The sequence below is a fragment of the Cyprinus carpio genome, chromosome A6 (genome assembly GCF_018340385.1).
Source record: "Cyprinus carpio isolate SPL01 chromosome A6, ASM1834038v1, whole genome shotgun sequence".
NCBI classification, from domain to species: Eukaryota; Metazoa; Chordata; class Actinopteri; order Cypriniformes; family Cyprinidae; genus Cyprinus; species Cyprinus carpio.
Genome location: NC_056577.1, coordinates 5,452,166 through 5,474,814, shown reverse-complemented (window position 1 = coordinate 5,474,814; position 22,649 = coordinate 5,452,166). Strand labels below are relative to the sequence as shown.

Sequence of the window (22,649 nt, the reverse complement as noted above, 5' to 3'; positions counted from 1 at the left end):
AAATAATCCTAAAAAAAAAACAGTTGCAAGACACAAGAATGGCACATTTCTGACGGTAATTTAAATAAACAAGTCCCAGTTTTACCACATATTAATAATAAATTCGGTTTAATTCCCGAGTATTGAAAGATTGAGTGGAAATAACCCTGATTATGACTGAGTGAAAATTACAGTAGCACCTGTAGAGTAAACTACCTTCAGAGTCTCTGACACGAGAAACCAGAAAGTGCAGCTGAAACAAGAGCTGTTTATTAAAGGAAGACAGTAAAAACTCAGACAGATGTATATATGCAGCTCAGCAGGTTTGACCTCACTTTGGTCTTACAGAGAGGTCAAACTCCACAGAAGCAGAGAGAAAGAAGCTCAGAGAAGGACAGCAGGTGGTCAGAAGAGGATGCTGGACAGTAAACGTCACTGTGAACGAACACAAGGACGATTTTCCCTTTGATACAGACGGATGGGACAGCAGAGGGCTGATGGGACGGATCGGAGAGCGGCTCCTCACTGCGGCCCCAGATCTCCAGACAGGCCCTGGCCCTCGCTGTGGTCGGAGCCCCAGAGCCGGTAGAACTGTGTGAAGTCGACGTATGGAGGCACGCGTCCCGTCTCGTCCGGCTGCGCCGCCTGACTGCCTCTCTGCCGGAACAGGCTGCCGTCTCCGGAGCTGGAGCTGGAGCTCTGCGTGTGTGTGTTGGTCGACTGCAGCGTCGCTGTGGGACTCTGACTGAGGGGAGGAGCACAGACACACAGAGGGGCGGGGTCAGAGGGAGGGGCGGGGTCAGGACTCTCACTGATGGGCTGTAAGGTGTCTATGGTCAGGGGAATCAGGGGGGTCAGTAGACTACAGTAGAACGGGGGACCGTGGAGAGAGATTTGTGTGTTATTGATAAAGTTATGAATACATTCAGCCGTAGGAAACAACACTTGGTAGGCGCAGGATTATTATTAACTAAAACCTAATCATAAAAAAACATTTTCATTTATTGATATTTGAGATCTTAGTTTAACAATGTACTAAATGGAAAATACTAATTAAATTACTAAAATTAAAAATATAATAATATTTTAATTAAGATTAATGTGCTAAAATTTATAAATAAAGAGTAAATACAATTACAAAAATAAAAATGAGTAAAAATAATATAAACACATTAAAAACAATAACTAATAAAAATGTCTAATTAAATTACTAAAACTTTAAAATTAAAAAGGAACGTAATTTCTCATTTTCATTTAGTTTAACTTGAACTAAAATGACAAAATAAATAATAAATAAATACAATCCTAAAAATAAAAATGAGTAAAAAAAAAATATAGACACATAAAAAAAAACAATAACTAATAAAAATGGCAAAAACAAACTAAATTACTAAAACTTTAAACTTAAAAAGGAAGCTTTTAATTTAGTTTCCAATAGCAACATTTCTTATTTAATTTAGTTTAACTTTATGTACTAAAATGACAATAAACAAATAAAATAAATAAAACAATAACTTATATAAAATTATAGAAATAACCATTTATAAAAATAAATTTAACAATGACTTAAATAAAAACAAAGGAATAACTGAGACACAAACACAAGCCAACTGACTAAAGCTGATCTGAAGCTCAAGAGCGAAGGTTGAGATGTTGCTAAGCGCGGTCAGCGCTGTGTTACCCGGCGGTCGGCGTGTCTCCCTCCAGCGTGGACGCGGTGTTGGAGCCGTTGGTCAGCGTCCCCTGCGCCGGCATGACCAGAGACAGCATGACGCTAGTCTTACTGGTGCTCTGATGGTTAGAGTACGGCACAGACACCGGGTAGATCCGTCCTCCTGCACACACACACACACACACACACACACACACGTCAATGAGACACGCTCAGATTCAGTGTGTGATGATCTCATGCTGATTAAAACATGATGCACTGGTTTTGAAAGCCTACACATATATAACACTTGGAGGAGGAATTGTTTATGCATACGGTTGAGTAGCTGATTTCTGATGCCGCTGCGTCTCACCTTGTGTGGGTGTGAGTGAGCCGTCTGCGAGTGTGTAGTTAACGACTCTGATCAGAAGCGTCATGTCTTCATGTCTGCCGCAGTGTGGCGCCCTCTGTCTGCCGCTCACGTATGCGTCGTGATGCAGACGCTTGACGCGCTCCACCACCGACTGCGCAGCCGCCTCCAGACTGCTCTGCTGCGCCAGCTCCGCCGCTACCATGGCAACGATCTCCTGCCGGGGAACATGGGGAATGCAGTCCACGGATGTTAGGACTGATGTGACGCTCAGAAACACGAGGCTTTATTTCAGCAGCTCTTTCATTCAAACTAATGATTCGTGTTAACTGGCGGATCAATCACCTGGTTGACCTGCTCCGGTCCGTGGGCCGATTCCAGGGCTTTTATCAGCCCCTCTGACATCAGCAACAGGAAGCCAGTCACGCCCTCCAGTGATTGGCCGCCGTGGATCTCAGGCTCCGAGATGATTGGCTTTTGCGTCGCTGCACTGAATACAGACACATTATCAAAAAAAAAAAAGTACAAACACATTTACATGATTCAGAATTGCTTGGAGTTCATATTAAGAATTTTGTGCTGTTTTACTGAAGAAGCCAGTTTTCATAATGCTAATGTATAAAATAAATATAATAAATCAGGAAACTAAACATGGTCAAATAAACTCTGTGTATGAGTCGGTGTTCTCTAGAATGGTGCTTATGTGAAAATGCGGTTATTCTAATGAAATCGTCTGCATGATGAATCGTATTTTAATAGTGATCATGATTTCCTCTTCTCTTGATTTATGAAGCATAATCATCTGTGATATTTGATATTCCAAAGGTGTTTCATGCAGGGGTTTTCGGCCCGGTGGTTTACTTAATGTTCTCAAATGACAACTGTAAGCAATTAATTAAAGTAATCACTATGAACTAAAATATGACTATTTTCACTAAAACTAGATTGAAATACTGAGAGAAGAATAAATTGCCCCGACTTTAAGTCAACGAAAATAAAACAGGATACATTTGACTAGATATAATGAAAATTAACAAGGACATTTGAGACAAGACTAAAGTAAAGAAATAGCTGAGCACTAGTGCAGAACCCTGTTTGGTGTGTGTGTGTGTGTGTGTGTGTGAGAGTTTGGTGTGTGTGTGTGTGTGAGTGAGAGTGTGTGTTTGTTGTTAAATCATCTAAACCAACAACATGTATATTAGATCCTATAGTGTCTTAGCTACTAAAAGAGGTGCTTCCAGAAGTCATAGATCCTCTTCTGACTATTATTAATTCCTCATTGTTATTAGGTTATGTCCCTAAAACCTTCAAACTGGCTGTTATTAAGCCTCTCATCGAAAAAAAAAACACAACTTGATCCTAGAGAACTAGTTAATTACAGACCGATCTCGAATCGAATTTTCTGTCCAAGATACTAGAAAAGGTAGTATCTCCTCAGCTATGTTCCTTCTTAGAGAAAAATGGCATCTGTGAGGATTTCCAGTCAGGATTTAGACCGTATCATAGTACTGAGACTGCTCTCCTTAGAGTTACAAATGACCTGCTCTTATCATCTGATCGTGGTTGTATCGTGGTTGGTGCTATTGGATCTTAGAGCTGCGTTCGACACTATTGACCACACTATTCTTTTGCATAGACCAGAAAATTAGGTTGGCATTATTGGGAGTGCATTAGCATGATTCAAATCTTACTTATCAGACCGTCATAAATTCGTAGCAGTAAATGACAAGATATCATATTGATCACAAGTGCTGTATGGAGTACCTCAAGGCTCAGTACTAGGACCGTTGCTTTTCACACTTTACATGTTACCCTTGGGAGATATCATCAGGAAACACGGTGTTAGCTTTCACTGTTATGCTGATGATACTCAGCTCTATATTTCTTTGCAGCCCGATGAAACCCACAAATTTGCAAAACTAACGGAATGTATAGTTGATATAAAAAACTGCTAAATTCTGAAAAAACAGAGGTGTTAATTATAGGACCTAAAATCTCTGCATGTAATGACCTAGAACGCTGTCTAAGACTTGATGGCTGCTCTGTCAGTTCTTCGTCATCAGTTAGGAACCTAGGTGTGCTATTTGATAGCATTCTTTCATTTGAAAGCCACGTTTCTAGCATTTGTAAAACTGCATTTTTCCATCTTAAAAATAGATCTAAATTATGGCCGATGCTCTCAATGTCAAATGGAGGAATGTTAATCCATGCGTTCATGACCTCAAGGTTAGATTACTGTAATGCTTTATTGGGTGGTTGTTCTGCACGCTTAGTAAACAAACTCCAGTTAGTCCAAAATGCAGCAGCTAGAGTTCTTACTAGAACCAGGAAGTATGATCATATTAGCCCGGTCCTGTCAACACTGCACTGGCTCCCTATCAAACATCGTATAGATTTTAAAATCTTGCTTATTACTTATAAAGCCCTGAATGGTTTAGCTCCTCAGCACCTGAGCGATATAGTCCTTCACATCTGCTGCGATCTCAAAACTCTGGCCATTTGATAATACCTAGAATATCAAAGTCAACTGCGGGCAGCAGATCCTTTTCCTATTTGGCGCCTAAACTCTGGAATAACCTACCTAACATTGTTCGGGAGGCAGACACACTCTTGCAGTTTAAATCTAGATTAAAGACCCATCTCTTTAACCTGGCTTACACATAACATACTATCACATTTCTATAATTCAAATCCGTTAAAGGATGGTAAGGCTGCATTAATTAGGTCAGCTGGAACGCGGAACACTTCTCATAACACCCGATGTACTCGCTACATCGTAAGAAGAACGGCATCTACACTAATATTAGTCCAATAAAGGTGACTTGACTTGAGAGTGTCTCTGTGTGTGTGTGTGTGTGTGTGTGTGTGTGTGTGTGTGAGTGTGTGTGCGAGAGTGAGTGTGTGTGTGAGTATCAGAAACGCACCTGAGCACATCGATGTCGGTGTAGTTGAATTTGACTTTATAGTCTCCGATCCGTCGAGTGCTGCTCTGACCTGAGATCAGTCCAGTCTGCCTCAAGCGCACCAGATCCACACCTGAGAGACACACAATCAAATGGATGAAGACATGCATGTGTGTGTATTTATATATACATTATAAACATACACAGTACACACGCACATATGTAAACAAAAACCTTTATTTTTGATGTGATTAATCGTTTGACAGCACTAATAGCAATAATAATAATTTTCATTTTATTGTATAGCCATATTAATATATAATCTCACAATTTTGGCCAAATTGTGCAGCTCTGCAAACCTGTATTTTTCACTTTTTAAATTGCAATTGCAATTTTTAACCAGAAAAATCGCATTTAGATTTTTCTGCAGCCTTCATCCATTTACAATAAAGTCACATTTTGACTGCATGTTGTATTTAATTCATTAGCGTCTGTGTGTGTGTGTGTGTCTGACCCAGCTGGGCGAGTCTGGAGAGCTCATCGTCGTTGTCGATTGTGTGTGCTCGTCCGATCTGGATCACCTGGTTCTGACCATCACTGGTGGTCTTACAGAGAAGAGCCCGATTGGTTCCTGAAAACACAGCGTTTGTGCTCCAGACATGTATGATTCCTCAGACTGATTGTGTGTGTGTGTGTGTGTGTGTGTGTGAGAGAACATACCGACATTAGCGATGTAGAGTTTATTATTTAGTATCAGAGCGACTATAGCAGTGGCTCCTCCTGAAACCTCCTGCTCTAAAGCCTTCAGCCGCTCCGCGATCTTCTGAGTCTGAGCTGACAGACAGACGCCCTGAGAGACAGACGAGATGACAGACAGCAGACAGACAGCAGACAGACAGACAGACAGACGACAGACAGCCAGACAGACGACAGACAGACAGACGGCCGGCAGACAGACAGACAGACAGACATACAGACAGACATACAGACAGACAGACATACATGCATACATACAGACAGATGACACACAGACGACAGTGAGAGGAAAGACAGAGAGATAAAGAGGAGGAAAAGACAACATGACAGACACACAGATGACCGAGATGACAGACAGCAGACAGACAGCAGACAGACAGACAGACAGACGGCAGACGACAGACGACAGACAGACAGACAGCAGACAGACAGCAGACAGACAGACAGACAGACGACAGACAGACAGACAGACAGACAGACAGACAGACAGACAGCCAGCAGACAGACAGACAGACCAACAGTCAGACAGACAGACAGACAGACAGACAGACAGACAGACAGACAGACAGACAGACAGAAGATAGACAGACAGAAGACAGACAGATAGACAGACAGAAGACAGACAGACAGACAGACAGACAGACAGACAGACAGGAGACGACAGACAGACGACAGACAGACAGACAGACAGAAGACAGACAGATGACAGACAGCAGACAGACAGCAGACAGACAGACAGACAGACGACAGACAGACAGACAGAAGACAGATAGATAGACAGACAGACAGACATACAGACATACAGACAGACAGACAGACAGACAGACAGACAGACAGATAGACAGCAGACAGACAGACAGCAGATACACAGACATACAGAAAAACATACAGACAGACAGCAGACAGACAGACGACAGACAGACAGACAGACGACAGACAGCCAGACAGACAGCAGCCAGACAGACAGACAGCAGCCAGACAGACAGCAGACAGACAGACAGACAGACAGACAGCAGACAGACAGACAGACAGACAGACAGACAGACAGCAGACAGACAGACAGACAGAAAGACAGACGACAGACAGACAGACAGACAGACAGACAGACAGACAGACAGAAGGACAGACAGACAGACAGACAGCAGACAGACAGACAGACAGACAGACAGACAGACAGACAGACGCTGTTATCCAGAGCAGAAGCAGTGATCGGAGTCTCTTCATGCATGTGTGCTCACCTCAGGAAGCTGTGTTTGGAGGTTTGCTTTCTCTGCGAGAGCATCATCAATGGTCTCAAAGTAGCTCTTCTCTACAACATCAAAAGCCTGAGAGACCAGCACAGAAGATATTATTATTATTATCAATACTACTTGTTTGTAACATACACAGTTATTTTATACTCAATTTGTATTATGATGCTTTGCACTATATGCACTGTATTAAAGGAAATATCAGCTGAAAAAACTGATAAAACATTACAATAATCCACACCCCTAGTTTCAACTAAAATCTGAGTCCATAATAACACTTCCTGCAGTGAAAAAGTGCATCTCTTGTTGTCTCTCACATCAAAATCCAGACACATATTTGTTTAGAGCTGTTTAAACACTGCTTGATCTTTGCGGATTTCTCTCCTGATTCACACCAGAACACTTTTTCACTGGAGGAAGTGTTATTATGGATTATAGACTCTATGTTTTTGAGTTAAAAACATCTTAATGCTGGATGTGTTTCATCTTTTGTCTTGTCCAGATGTTAACTGATGGACTGGAGTGCTGTGGATTACTTGTGGATTATTGTGATGTTTTTATCAGACTCTCATTCTGACGGCACCCATTCACTGCAGAGCATCCATTGATGAGACACCGATGCAGTGCTACATTTCTACAAACCTGATGAAGAAACAAACTCATCCTGATCTCTGATGAACTGAGGGTGAACACATTTTGGTCAAATTTCAAAACTCGGTCAGATGTGCGTCTCTGATACCTGTGAGAGGATTCTGCGCACGTCTGCGTCCGTGTGACCGGTGCTCAGCTGACCCAGCAACAGCTCCGCCGTCAGACACTGAGACACGAAACTGGCCACGCGGCTGCCGTCGTAGCCGTTAAACACGCCGTAGAGGAAGCAGCACTCAGTGCTGAGGAGGGAACAGGAAGTGACATCAGTTCACACTGATCAGAGTCTGCGCAGGCGTCTGCGAGCGGCTCTACCTGAAGCGGAAGTGTCCGTCTTCGTTCGGATGGCTCTGGGTCCCTTTCCCGTCGGGGCCGTACACACAGTTGGGGGCCGAACCGACGCCACACAGCTGACACAGAGGAAGATCGTCCGTCCAGCTCTGATGCTGCAATCACAGCAGACACCTGATCGATCGATCAATCGCTCCGACCTGATCATCTCAACATATCTAAACATTCTTAAATCAAGATATTAACTTGAGATGCAAGATACGAAGAGCTGTTTTCTGAAAAAGTTGATTTAATACCTGAAACAATAACAAATATCTGCCTATACAGCCTGAAAAACAAACTTAAAATGAATAAGTAAAAAACAATAATAATAAACATGACTCTATAGCACACAGTGCTTCAAGAGATATAAAGGCATTAAATTAAACACCTACAATTCTGACCCCATTATTTATTCTTGTTTTAAGCCTAAACCTGTTTAAAATTGATACATTTCTGTCTAAAACGACCTTTAACATTTTTGTTCAAATGTTTTAAATTTTTCAGGCAAGATTTGATCAAGATTTCATTCAGATAAAGAGTGATTAGTTTTGTTTTCATTGGGTTTAGTGGTTAATCTGACAGTTTTGTGAAATAATATATAATAAAGTAATACTTCAGATCATGAGATTGAACATAACAGTGATACTAAGTTATTAATAACGGACTGAGTGCATTAGAAGACGTGTAATGGTGTAAAGAAAGAGATTACTGTGGTAAACACAGTGTGTTCAAACTATTGTCGCAGATCAACACACGGAATAAACGCTGTAACTGTCGCTTTAATCACTCACGACCCTTATAATACACGCGTGTGTTAAACTACACGGACAGTCCAGCGGCGGATAATGAGTATCATTAACTATATGAGTGTCGTGGAGAGAGAAAAGTGCTTTCTTACGCTCTGCATCAGACTCCTGCGCTGCGCCGCCATCTTGACCGGAAGTGAGCGGCGTCAGATCTACAGCTCATCTGCGCGCATGCGCGACTCAGCTTCATCCCAGCTGCATGAGTTTGAGATCAGTTCGGTTCGGTCCTTCGTCTTTCATGGTCACCATAGCAACCGCGATTATTCGAAATATTCGTATAGTACACTGATATGCACACACTATGTGACGTCTTTTGAAAAGGCACCGCCCCAGTGACAGCTTTTGTACTTGTTTCCTATCAGATGTTTTTGTTTTATGTTGTGTGCATGTTATGTTGAGTTTTTTGAGAAGTCTATGAAGGTGTTTGTACACAGCAGATGTTTTCCAGATGAAGCGATCTTTAACAGACATCTTGCAGACGTGCACACGTCATTATTATTCACTTAACCTGTTAGAACATTAAAATATCACAGGTGTGTCATCTTTCTGATGGAACTTATAATAAGACCGTTAACATACAGTCCACTACGCTACAGTACACAGAAACCCAGCTAACAAGGAAAAAGAGCTTTGGCTAACGTTCCGGCAAGGTTCTCTCAAAGTTACGAACAAACGTTCTTCCAGTCACAGATAACACACGTACGTCTGCAAGAGGTCTGTTAAAGATCACTTCATCTGGAAAACATCTGCTGTGTACAAGCATCTGATAGACGTCTGTAAGATGTCAGTTTTACATGCATTCTTAATCATAAACATCTTAAAGACATCTTCTAAACGTCTATTTGACATCTGATAGGAAACGCATATTGCAGATGAACAAACACTTTAAAAATACATTTTCAGATGTTAAATGCAGAGCACGAATTCTGAGTATGGGTCATAGAAACCTTTGCAATATGTAAGTTAAATATTAATAATAATAAGATATTACATATAATTTGGTAGTAAAACAAAGTTTGGCTACGCTACACGCTACATGTTTAATTGCTGCAAAGATTAGTATATTTATTTTGTACAACATTTGTAACTGCTTTTTATCACTTAATTAGAAATTAAACTGCGTCATCTGTTATAGGGACTACTGAACAGACATTTAAAACGTTTATTGGATGCTCGTCTAACGTTTTTTAAATATTACTTGTTTCAAAAAGTAACATCCCCATAATGTTTGCACAATGATCAACTACAATGCTCCGTTAAAACTAGAATTTTTCGTTTGCATAACCAACAAAAAACGCTTTAAAAGCTGAACATTTTGAACATTAAGAATATTCAGAAATAACGTTTTTATAGCTTAAATGGAATGCTAACAAAACGTTGGAACGTGGCAGATGATTTAGTTTGATTTTACAGGACACTTTTATTATTGTTCATGAACATTTATTTAGATGTAGAGATTAAGTAGTAGCTAGATTTACATACAGCAGGTTTTGGCATGAAAACGTTCCTTCTGCTTTGACACAGTTTAGCAGATCAATACAGTGAAAACCACTCGAACTGTGTCTTCAGTATTTTACAGTAAACACAGAACTCTCCAGCTCTTATGAACACACTGTACGAGAATCTGTTCACAAATGCAACTGATTAAACATTGAAAATAGCTTACTCAAACACCCGTTCACATAGATGATGGATGGTGCCAGGTTTGTGTTTGTTCATCAGACCTCATTCTGGTCACCTATATAATGACCGTTCAGATGGGCGTTTGGTTTTAGCCATTTGTTGAAACCTTTTACTGTCACGGTGCACAGAAGATCTAAAAACATGATGAAAACAACGGTCGACATAAAATAAAATCCTCTATTTACTTCCTAAAACATGTCCCTTGTCTTATAGCGAATAATGAATCGGTGACATTATTCTTAAAAATGTTTTTCCTTATAATTTCATCAGAACGCAAACACTTTTCTCTACGCTGAAACAACTTCCCGGATCAGTGACGTCATCAATCCCTCTGTTTTTTCAGGAAATATCTGTTTTAGGCTTACAATCATGATTAGGTGCTTCTGCTCCCTTGTGAATCAGCTATCATTTCCTTCTGATTTTAGGATTAAATGATGGGTAGGGTTAGGTTTAGGGTTAACCCTAAGGTTTTAGAGTCCTAGTAAAAGTAACGTTCACAAGTTTGCAAAATTTTAAAATCCAATGTTGCCTTAACGTTTGTATAACCAAGAAAAATGTTTTTTAAACTTAAGAAATAAAAATGGACATTTTGAACATTCGGAAATAATGTTTTCATTAGTAAATGAAACATTAGAAAAGCATTTTTAATTTTTTTAATGATCTGGTCTTTAATAATGTTTTAAAAAACGTTAGCATAAAAATGATATTTATACAGTACATCACATGGAATATTGTATTTCTAAAATATTTTAGTTGGATGTTCATCTAGAATTTTTTTTATATGTACATTTTTTCGTTCAAAGTTTGATTTTACTGTTTTTAACAAAATAAATCACATTCACAGTCCCCCACCCCTTAGCATAGCATCCATTAAATCAAAATGGAACTGTAAGAACCCAATATACTGTACATACAAAAATGCTGACAAAAATTAACCTCCAAACAAATACAACAAATACATACATACATAAAAATTATAATAAGAAATAAAAAAAAAAAAATAAATAAATAATATATATATTATAAAGTGTCCATACTAAAAGAGCGCCACAACTTAAAAAATTGTTTTTCCAATCCTCTTAGCGAATACCTAATTTTTTCGAGGCAGAGACAAGACATTGTATCTTTGATCTATTGTGTGTGAGTGGGTGGCAAGGGGTCTTTCCACTTTAATAATATGAGCTCTGTGCACTACTTTAACCTGTATAAGTGAATGCCGAGCACATATTGATGATGAGTGGACCTGTTTAAGGACGCAGTTCCATGTGTCTTCAGAGAGTGGCCTGTCAAGGTCTTCCTCCCAAGCTCTTTTAATGTTATCCAGAGATGAAGATGCCAGATTTATCATTAAATTATAAATAATAGCAATTGAGCCTTTAGTTATTATGTTACTTGAAAGGAACCTATCCAAAGGATTTTCAGAAGGCATCGTTGGGAAGTCTGGTACAAGTGACTTAACATAATGTCTTACTTGCAAGAATCGAAAAAAATCTGACTTGGTAAGACCGAAACGTAATACCAATTGATCAGAAAGAAGCGAATACATTATTCACAAATAAATCTTTGAAACATTTTATCCCCTTGTGAGACAAACTCTTGAATGAAACATCCTGCATCGAAGGTGGAAAAAAATGATTACGGAACACAGGGCTAAGGAGAGAGGGATCCCTAAAACCAAATGCTTTCCTGAATTGGATCCAAATTCTCAATGAGTGTTTAACCACTCGGCAATCGATAGAAGTATAAGAAGTCAACTGTAAATTAGATGCGAGAAGTGCTGGAAGGTAAATTTACTTGTAAGCATTTATTTCCATGTCCACCCAGGACGGAATATTGGGCAAAAGGTGATAATGCCACCAATAAAGTGTGTTTCATATGTTAGCTGCCCAGTAGTAAAACTTAAAATTAGGTAAGGACATACCACCATTGCATCTAGGCCTCTGAATGTATGCTTTGCGTAGACGAGGGTGCTTACCATTCCAAATGAAAGAAGAGATAACAGAGTCTAAAGATTTAAAAAAAGACGGGAAGAAATAAAGGTAAACATTGAAAGAGATAAAGAAATTTAGGAAGCACCACCATTTTAACAGAATTAATGCGCCCAATGAGGGAAATCTTTAAAGGTGACCATTTAGAAAGATCTTTCTTAATCCGTTCAAGCAGCATGCCAAAATTATGTTTAAAAAGATGCTTATGACGGCGAGTGATACAGACCCCAAGATAAGTGAGCTTATTTTTGACTAGTTTCAGTGGTATGTTGGAATACTGTAATTGTGTATCTACCTTGTTAATTGGAAAGAGTTCACTCTTGTGCAGATTAAGCCTGTAGCCCGAAAGCCGACCAAAATTCTCAAGCAAAGATAGAGCTGTGGGTAAAGAAGTTTGTGGATTTGATATAAAAAGCAGTAGATCGTCTGCATAGAGTTACCTTATGAACGGTCTCACCACGGGTAATTCCAGTAATCTGCTGACTCTGGCGTAGGGCGATTGCTACAGGCTCAATAGCTAAAGCAAATAGTAGTGGGCTTAGTGGGCAGCCCTGTCAAGTTCCGTGATGCAAATTAAATGGTCTAGAGTACAGACCATTGCTTAGGACTACTGCAGAGGGAGCAGTATAAAGTAATTTAATCCAAGAGAGAAAGACTGGGCCAAATCCAAATTTTTCTAAAACTAAAAAAAGGTACTCCCACTCAACCCTGTCAAACGCCTTCTCTGCGGCTAAAGAAACAACACATTCTGGAATGGCCTGATGCTGAGAGTATACCACATTAAGTAAGCGGCGGATATTAAAAAATGATTGACGATTTTTTATAAACCCGGTTTGATCAGGAATGATGATAGTGGGGAGGACATCTTCAAGTCTTGAGGCAAGCAACTTGGCTAAAATTTTAACGTCGCAGATGAGCAAAGAAATCGGCCTATATGACGCACAGTCTAAGGGGTCTTTATCCTTTTTAAGTAATAAAGAAATACAGGCTTGATTTAACGTTGGGGAAGAGTTCCAGTCTTAAGAGATTCAGAAAAAACAGATGTCAAAAAAGGAGCGAGTTGTACTGAGAATTATCATCTGCCAAGAATGAAGTATTGAAACGCCAGTTCCTCCTAGGTGAAGGCAAATTTGGAAAGGTCAGATCAAGAGTAAGAGGAGCATGGTCCGATATAATAATACTTTGATATGCGCAAGATTGAACTCTAGAAATTAAACCATTATCCAAAACAAAGTAATCAATCCGAGAGTAAGAGTGATGAACATTTGAAAAAAAAAAAGAATACTCTCTTTTTTTCGGGTACAAATGCCGCCATACATCTGATATACCATATTCAGAAAAATAATTATTTAGAAAAATGGAGGATTTGTTTGCAGCACATGGTCTAGATGATGAACGGTCCAGCACTGGGTCAAGGCAACAGTTAAAGTCTCCCCCAAGTATTAGAGAATGTGAGTTTAAATCAGGAATAAGTATATACATTTTTTATTTGATACTGCTTGTTTTAGAATGCTCAGAGAACATTTAACGTTCCCTAACATTCCCTTAACGTGTGTATAACCAATATATATATATATATAAATACATTTAAAAACTGGACATTTTGAATGTTTAGTGAACATTCAAGAGTAACATTATCATAACTTAATGGGAATGTTAGAAAAACTTTTGCAGAACATATTTTTTTTTTAGCTGGGAACCATTCAGTGATCAATTCTGAAAAGTATTTTTTCTTAGTGTAAAGAACATTTGAATAAACTAAAGGTTGTTTTGTCTAATGGAATGATGGTTCTTCATTGAACCATCAGTTCTGATAAAGAACCTTTATTATTGAGTGTGAGCACATTAATGCTGAGGTGTCGCTCCATTTTCAATATAAATCAGTCATTTGTGTAGCACGGACAGTTTAACAGACTATTCTACTGCTGATCAGAATGGTGTACAGCGGGTGAGTTGGTGCCGTGACCCTGCTCTGGTTCAGTACTCCTGCCGCTGGTACCCGGCTGACCCGTCCAACACGCCGTCGTCGCTCTGCTGGTAGGACCCGGTTCCTCCCGGACTCTCCGGAGCGTCTCCAGCGCTGTAGGAGCTGTACGGCACGGTGCCGGCGTCCTGGCTGGGGTCAGTGTAGTCCTGCGAGAACAGAGCCGAATCCGCACCCAGCTTATACCTCTGCAACGCTAGGAAGCCCTGAGCGGCCTGGATGATGCAGGTTTTTAACATGGGAATGATGGATCAGGGTTCAATGAAGGGTTAAAAAAAGACAGTGCAGGGATGGATGGGGTTGTGAAGGATGGAAAGAAAATATAATATGAAGAAAATAGAGAGAAAGATCAGATTACTGTCTACAGGTTACAGTAACAACATGATCATCAGCACACGTTAACATCATTTCGTTCTTTAATGAGCTGCTGAGATGGATTCATTCCTCTAGATGACCGCTGAGACTGGAGTCTCACACACACACACTTGGAGGGAGCCTGTTTGTTCATGTGTGTGTGTGTGTGTGTGTGTGTGTGAGGTCAGGGCTGGGTAAAGAGCTCCTCATACTCCTCTTCAAAACACACTCGTTTGAGTCTCTCCAGAGAGACCAGTGTAAGAGCTCCCTGAAACACACGCCAACACACCTGAAATCATCAACACAGCTCCAGCACAACACTCATGAGTTCAATTACAGCAGCTACAGACCCAGGTGAAGATGGAGAAGAAGGAGAAGGTGATGGCGGCCCGAGCCGCGTCTCCACCCGACTGCAGTGGGTTGTCCTCCGCCTTCGCCACCTGCCACTGATTGGCCAAGAAACAAAAGCCCACGAACCAAACGAAGGACCAGAACGCTGGAACAGACAGACACGGACACACAGAGACTGTAAGAGACTGAGGACACTTAACACTCACTGGAAAAAAATAGTTTTTTAGTAAATTATTAAACAAAGATTACTGGAGTACAGTTTACAAGAAAAACCTGCTTCAGTCATTCTACTTAAATTTCATGTTTAAGCACTACTTACCATTACAAGAAAACTTGACTATTTAACATTTTAGGAACATTTCAAAACAATACAATCCCATACTGTTTTCTATAACCTTCATGTGTGGAGATCTACCTGAGGTTCCCACGTCGGCCAGCACGGCTTTCTTGCGGTCCTTGACGCTGCTGATCTGAGGGAAATATACATCTAAAGCCAGGAAGGCCATGCAGCAGAGGAAGGCCAGCGAGCCCATGCTGACCGCGTAGTTACAGGCGTTCTGGTTCCGGTTAAAGATGCAGAACTGCTCGACCTCATCAGGCCTGTTGATGTAGCCCTCGTTAACGACACAGACGAAGATCACCAACGAGAAGAGCTGAGGAGAGCAGAACACAGATCACACAGGAGTGTAACACGAGTCACCCGTAACCATTTATTCATTAAACAGACTGTTGTTTCTATTCGTACTTATATAACATTTGAAACAGGTTTAAAGTAAGAAAAAAAGGGAAACTGTAACAGTTTGTCCTCTTCAGCTGAACGAGTCAAAAACAGAAACTCACAGGTGTTAAAGACCAAGCAGAAACTCGCCAAACTTCCTTTTTCTCTCTTCAACAAACCAAGTGTGCCGAGCGTCCATACTGTGACTCTCACTGCGGTCAGATGCTGTGAACTAGCGACGAGTTACTGGAGTAACAAGCAAGCAGCACGCTTGTGTGATGATGCTCTTATATAACAATTCAATACACAAAAACTTAATATTGAATAACATCTAGTCTGTGTTTTTGGTCAGCCACAGCAGAACCACTACAACACAGGTTGTGTTTAGTCTCTGAATGAATCAGTGCTTTTGAATGAATCTGTTGAATGAATGATTCAGTGACTCAGTCATAAAGACCCGTGCTCTGATGAGATGAGATGAGATGAGATGAGCTGGACGGACAGACGAGCAGAAGAACAGAGATATTTATAGACACTGGGACTCTCTGTTCTGGCAGGAATGGAAAATAACAAGCTAATTATGTCACAAACACAAGCATAAATCATGAACAAAACCACCGCACTCAGCTTCTGAACGTGTTCTGCACTTAAAGATATACGGATCAGTCTAATCAAGAACAATCTGAGCTCCGTCACTTTAATGAAATGGTCTTCATTATGTATCTAATATGATTCAGTAGTCAGAGCATTATAACACTCTCATAGAGTTATAATTACACCCGACCTCATGCCATGATGAAATCAGCTTTATTCACACAGGATCAATTTAAAATGTGTCATTCATGGTCACTTTAGAATATTCTAAAATATCTCTTTTTATTCTGCTAAGCACGTGCAGAATTCATGCCATTGAAGAAGGACAGTCTTTATGACTGAATAAGTCGAATCTGTCCACATCTGAACCCGAACGGACAGGATTTGGACACTGGATACAGGTCGTGTGTGTGTGTGTGTGTGTGTGTGTGTTTCTAATGTATGCAACTGCACGCATACACACACACACACGCACGCACGCACGCGCGCTTTTTCTATCACGCAGTTTCCATTGACGCATGTTGTTGTTATACTGAGCTAATGATATTTTGTAACCTCTGAAGCCCCACACAAACCCTTTCTTCCCCCGGACTAATAGCACTTGATTGTAAAAGCACGCATTTAAATCAAAAGCAGCGCTTCGTGCGTGCCTCGCAGCGCCAGTCTGCAGCTGCTCCTCATGATAACGGTACGTACCCAGGACACGATCCGGAGGCCGGTGTGCGGCTGCTGGAGGAACGCGAGCGGCTCGAAGGCTCCACCGGCTCCGCTCGCGCCGTACGCGCCCCGCTGCATCCCGTCCATCAGCCGCCCGCGCGCTCCCTCAGCGCGCTCTGGAGATGAGGAGAGACCGTCGGGAGCGCGCGCTGGCTTGTGAGGCGCGTGCTCGTGGGGGTTGGAGATTCCAATTTTTCTAATTCTTCTTCTAATTCTTCCATTTTAATTCCAAGTAGAATTACGGATAGATGGATTTATTTATTTATTTATTTAGATTTTCATTCATTTATTTGGTTCTTATTTCATTTTAAAGTTGATTTTTACACTATAAAATTATTTTTGAAGCTATAAATAAAAAAGCTGATTTGAAATATATTATTATTCTGAAAATATATCAGTTGTATTGCTTCAAAGTTTCACGTTTAATTCTGTGTGGCTTGTCGGTTTTTTTTTTTTATAAATGTCTGAAATTTACTAGTAGTTTCTGAGTGAAAATCGCTTATACACAACTTTTTTCAGTGTATTTTTTTATACTGTAGTAAAATCATCATCGAGTGCATAAACTGCGTTTATTTGGATTAAATCAGTTCCTGTGTGACTCATCGCCATCCCTTGAGCTCTTTAATCCCTTAACAACACTCGTGCTAAATAACAGCGGTTTAAACTCACTCATCACTATCTTATATAAATGGTTATGAGAGAATAAAGTTATTTTTAGCTGTGTGTGTGTGAAGCGTGGTCTCTAGTGGTGGATTTCAAAACAGTTACGTTAACGTCACAGTGACGTACGTCTACTGCGTCACGCCGTTCAGCCAATCGCAGTCATAGATAAGTATAAGTAGAATCCACATTCGACTGCTCCAAGCGCCTAGACGCGTCCGCCATATTGGAACGGTCAATATGTCGTCACTCACAATAAAAATAAACATGTGTCAAGATGCCACAACACTGAGCAGCCTCTAGATGATCCTAAATAAATTGGATAAACTTTCACGTGTAAGATTGTGTTGGTTTGTGTTTTCAATATATATTAACTCAACAGAAACTACAGTACCTTTTAATTATCGTCTTAGCTAACGGCTTTGTCTCGTGTTTAGCAGAACCCTCTGCTGAAGTCTATTGCAGATATAGACATTCTTACAGGCGTATAAGTAACTAAAGTTGCTTGCAGACACACTCGCTCTGTAGTGTTCACGGACCGGCTTTGACCGTTTCAATATGGCGGACGGAAGCTGCTGCTATCAGGTGTATACACATCTATGGCCGCCCTGCTCAGACTTATGGCTAAAATAACTAAAATAGTTTGTTAATCAAATAAAAATTAAAATAAAATATTAGATGAAAAACACAAACTTAAAAAAAAACTTGAAATGTTTAAAGTACAAAAATTACTAAAACTAAAGCTAAAAAGAAAAAAAACCCTAATAAAATGACAAAAATGTCGGAAAAAAGACTAAAACACAAAAAAAACCTGAAATTCAAATTATGAAAATATATGAAAATAAAGCTGATTTAAAATATTATAAAAAATTAAAAAAGTTTATAACTGATCCTAAAACGACACTGTGCATCACATCATCATATTCTAATCAAACAGCATCAGTGTTTTACAGAGACACAAACTTCACAGAACCCATCCCTGATAATACTCACTGATGCTTGTGCTGCAAACTGATGTCACTTCCTGGAGGATGATGTCATTCAGGAGCTGGCAGTGATAGTGAGGTCACTGCGTTTGATCAGTAGTGCTGGTGGGGAATAAGAGTGACCTGTGGTCCAGGAGGGAGGTGGACGCCGCCGCTCAGTCATGGGCTCAGAGTCAGGGGCTGGAGTATCACGAGACGTCTGCTGTGAGCCGAACCCCCGCATCTTCATCATCATCTTCATCATCATCTTCATCATCATCACAGTCTGTCTCTGTCTGCACAGCTGCACGTGTGAACTGAAGCTCTCTCTCTCTGTGTGTGTGTGTGTGTGTTCTGCAGAAGGAGATCGGTCAGTATGAAGCTCCGTTGCTGAGTCTGGCTCGAGCGTTTCACTCGCTCAATCAGGATCAGATCCAGATCATCCAGAGTCTGGTTTTAAACTCACTTTGTTCTCTGTGGTCTGAACTCTATGAAATAAAACTCTTTCCTCTCTAAACATGCTCAGTGTCTGTGTTACAGTTCATGTGATAAATAAATCTTGAGTTAGTCATTTTAGTTAGTAATCTCATGACACTGTACAACATGTTACAGAAGTAGGTTCTGAATAAATACATTAGTAGGTCACTCGTGGACAGACTTGAGTGGAGTAAAAGACAAATCACAAACTGCTGACAGCAAAACAGTTGTTTGTGTCGAGTGAATTAACACAAATCTTGCACACGCACACACGCACACACACACACACACACACACACACACACACACACACACACACACACTCATGCTCACTGTGTGTTCGTCTGACGGTCAGCAGAGGGAGAGAGAGTTTGACCTCAGTGTCCATTTACATCCTAAAGCAGATCTGAGTCTGTGATGCGGCTGAAAAACCGGCCTGAGGGAGTTTGTTAGTCTAATCTGGTCTAGTCTAGCACCTTAAAAGAGTTTTTTAAGATTGTTTGAATGAACACATGCAAATGAGTCGACATGAATCCAGCTCTTATTATCCATGATGATTTTATTGACTTCTGATTTGCTCTTTTGTGTCTTCTTGAATCAAGAAGTCCATGTGTGGTTTATTAACAGATGTTCATATATTCATGTATGTATCTTTTCATATATATATATATATATATATATATATATATATATACACACTACCAGTCAAAAGTTTGGGATCAGTAAGACTTGTAATGTTTTTTAAAGAAGTCTCTTCTGCTCATCAAGGCTGTATTTATTTGATCAAAAATACAGAAAAAAACAGTAATCTTGCAAAATGTTATTACAACACAGAATAATGGTTTCTATTTTAATGTCCTTTAAAATACAATGTATTTCTGTGATGCAAAGCTGAATTTCCATCAATCATTACTCCAGTATAAAGTGTCACATGATCTTCAGAAATCAGAGATCCTTCTTATATGCTGATTTCTTATTAGAATTATCAATGTTCAAATAAATGCAGCCTTGATGAGCAGAAGAAACTCCTGTAAAAAACATTAAAAATCATTCTGATCGCAAACTTTTGACCGGCAGTGTATATATAGTCATGTATCATTAATACGTTTATAATGACATATAAATCGCGGCCGGTTTGTGGGATTGTTTTCCCTGGGTTCACAGCAGCCACGGAGGTTCACAGTATTTATGTGCAACAAAATGAAATGAACATGAAGAAAAGAGATTTCAAGAGCTTTCAGTCCAAACGCCGTCGTCATCAGCTCCGATTCATCACGTAGTTGAAAACTTGTTAGTTTATGGAAGATAAGAAAATCATGCATTTCACTTTACTTTTTTGGACTTCAACATGTAAACTCATCATCATTAGTGTTAGAAATCAGTCTGTCTGTGGGTGGCGTGATTCTCCTCCTCACCTGCAGGGGGCGCTGTGTCTCATACAGGTGTGGTGCGCCGGTTGGCGTCCTTCGAGTCTTTCTGGATGCAGTTGTGCACCTGCAGGAAGTCCGGCTCTCTCTCGGAGTCGTACATCGGTGGCGTCCCATGTGGAGTCTTCAGCGTGTCTCCGCCGCGGCCGAGGGTGTACATGGAGATATCGGTGGAGGGCAGCGCTCCGAAGGCCTTCAGTCCCACGGGAGAAGCGTCGCGCGAGTGCGAGGGCTCGGTGGAGCGGCTGGAGGAGCACGAGCGGCGCCGGTAACGGAAGCGGTAGCTGGGGATTCTGCTGATGGCGGATCCCTGCAGATAGTCTCCTCCTCCGCCGGTCCGAGCGCGAGCCACACGTACAGCGCGAGGCGCGCGTGTGAACATGTGAACGGCCAGAACGCCCACCATCTCCGCCATGATGAAGGACAGCGCGCTGAAGTAAAAGCTCCAGCCGTACGAGTAGCTGTTCTTCTTCGAGTCGCTCTTGGACGGGTCGCCCGCGTTGGCTGATATGTACACGATTATCCCGATGATGTTACTCAGACCTGAGGATCCACACACACACACAGAACATCAATCACACACTGTGTGTGTTCAACATCAGAGCTGAAGAAATAGATTTAGGCAAATTAGCGTGAGCGTGCAATGGAGAAATAAAGTTCTGCTGACAATGCCAGAATTAAAGAACACAGACGCAGCCGGATCATTTCCATAATGACAACACATACTACCAAGAGCAGCACACAATTTGCGTCTTTGCTTTTTGGGGTGGTAAATAATGTTGCAAATACCAGTAAACTGACTAATGCAAACCTTAATAAATCATAAATGCTCCTGCCATAAATTTTGCATCTGAAAGGGAAACTCCTACAAATGCATACGCAACGAGATCAGCTGCAAATATAACTGTGTCCAGGGGCCGGCCGCATGAAAGCCCTTTAGCTAAGAATACGCTTCGTTATAAGGTTAAGGGAACCCTTAGTGAAACTTGGGTTGCAAGAAAAATCCTGAGGGTTAACTTAAGGAACCTTAGCTGTCATTAAGTATTCCCCTTAATTATCTAAGTGTTCCCTTAAGTGTTGCTACAAAGTCCTGAGTAACTATTTCACCTTGAGAAATTTAAGGGAACAAAAGAGCTCCCTTAAGCTGCGCTGGAGCCATCTGTTGGTAAATCTGGCCCTTACTGTTTTAAGCCTCTATCAAGGTCTAAGGGTTACTAGAAAGCTACAAACCAGGTGAGTTTTTATTAAGGTTGGAGCAAAACTCTGCAGGACTCTGGCTCTCCAGGATCCCTGCTCTGAACAACTTGTGTTCCAAATTTGAGGTTGATATCTCCAAAACTGAGCCTTCAGTAAGGTTTTATTTGGGTGCAGTACAAAATGTTTCCAACTAGATGAAATTCGATTCCCGTTCATTTCCAAATTTTTGACTGCGAACAGTGCAAGTGTGAATATTTTTTTTCAGGACCGTTTAACTTTTTCGAATCAAGGTTCTTCAGGTACAGCATGTGAGAAAAAAAGCTGATTTACTTTATGATTTTATTCACATTGAGCTGAAAATGTCTTTTTTGGATTTCCATCATTATTTCTGGATAAGAACAAATCAGGTCTGACCGATGCCAAGCGTCAGTGCTCATGAGTGTATTTAAGCAGTAAAAGAATGAATTTTTTTTTCTGCATTCTTGTAGTTCAAACACTAAATCATGGCACTAGCAACCACAAGGTCATGGGTTCGATTCCCAGTGAACGCATGAACACGTTGTATTTACACATAACCATTATTAGAATTTCATAATGGTTCAGTTGAAAAATGAATAGATTTCACAGTTGAAACCTGATGTTCCATGTTATCCCAGCACAACTTGATCAATCACTTGCTTATTTGACTAGTAACAGAAATAGTGCAGAAAAGGCAGTTTTTCAGAAAATAGTTTTAAACTTTTTCGAACCTTATGTTTGTTTGTTTTCAGGTTTACATTAGACTTTAATGAGTGTGACCCCACTGAAGGCCACTATGTATGAGTGCATCACCGTCACT

At 40.5% G+C, this 22,649-nt stretch overlaps 3 protein-coding genes across 4 annotated transcripts in view; all 3 read right to left on the bottom strand.

Annotated features, from left to right (window-relative positions):
- Positions 1–227: 227 nt before the first annotated feature.
- On the bottom strand, positions 228–8,940 carry LOC109083633 (TGF-beta-activated kinase 1 and MAP3K7-binding protein 1). Its single transcript, XM_042757605.1, has 11 exons — positions 8,789–8,940; positions 7,873–8,003; positions 7,649–7,799; positions 6,898–6,984; positions 5,624–5,753; positions 5,418–5,534; positions 4,925–5,036; positions 2,346–2,490; positions 2,004–2,217; positions 1,661–1,814; positions 228–724 (listed from the first exon to the last, which is right to left on the bottom strand). Exons 1-11 carry the CDS (start codon positions 8,819–8,821, stop codon positions 502–504), a joined length of 1,497 nt encoding a protein of 498 aa, XP_042613539.1. The 5' UTR covers positions 8,822–8,940; the 3' UTR covers positions 228–501.
- Positions 8,941–11,193: 2,253 nt separating this feature from the next.
- On the bottom strand, positions 11,194–17,243 carry LOC109058839 (synaptogyrin-1-like). 2 transcript variants are annotated; one of them, XM_042757623.1, is made up of 4 exons: positions 17,065–17,243; positions 15,472–15,709; positions 15,056–15,201; positions 11,194–14,973 (listed from the first exon to the last, which is right to left on the bottom strand). In XM_042757623.1, the coding sequence occupies exons 1-4, from the start codon at positions 17,170–17,172 to the stop codon at positions 14,890–14,892; spliced, it is 576 nt and encodes a 191-aa protein (XP_042613557.1). In that variant the 5' UTR covers positions 17,173–17,243; the 3' UTR covers positions 11,194–14,889. The 2 variants fall into 2 exon arrangements, with proteins under 2 accessions (XP_042613557.1, XP_018931581.1); XM_019076036.2 differs by having other exon boundaries at positions 11,194–14,566; positions 17,065–17,238.
- Positions 17,244–20,119: 2,876 nt separating this feature from the next.
- LOC109066517 (voltage-dependent calcium channel gamma-2 subunit) overlaps positions 20,120–22,649 on the bottom strand; it is a 12,036-nt gene continuing 9,506 nt past the window's right edge. Inside the window, exon 4 of the mRNA XM_019083540.2 lies at positions 20,120–21,157. Coding sequence (XP_018939085.2) covers positions 20,622–21,157 — 536 coding nt within the window. The 3' untranslated portion in view covers positions 20,120–20,621. The remainder of the gene's footprint in view (positions 21,158–22,649) is intronic.

Excerpts from the sequence above, each read along its gene's own strand:
- LOC109083633 (XM_042757605.1), bottom strand. The coding sequence starts at position 8,821 with ATGGCGGCGCAGCGCAGGAGTCTGATGCAGAGC. Across the intron at positions 2,218-2,345 it reads GACCGGAGCAGGTCAACCAG|GAGATCGTTGCCATGGTAGC; the intron begins GTGATTGATCCG and ends GTTCCCCGGCAG. Across the intron at positions 725-1,660 it reads GGAGACACGCCGACCGCCGG|TCAGAGTCCCACAGCGACGC; the intron begins GTAACACAGCGC and ends TCCTCCCCTCAG.
- LOC109058839 (XM_019076036.2), bottom strand. The coding sequence starts at position 17,172 with ATGGACGGGATGCAGCGGGGCGCGTACGGCGCGAGCGGAGCCGGTGGA. Across the intron at positions 15,710-17,064 it reads GCCTCCGGATCGTGTCCTGG|CTCTTCTCGTTGGTGATCTT; the intron begins GTACGTACCGTT and ends TGCTCTCCTCAG. Across the intron at positions 14,567-15,055 it reads TCTTCTCCATCTTCACCTGG|GCCGCTCAGGGCTTCCTAGC; the intron begins GTCTGTAGCTGC and ends TGCATCATCCAG.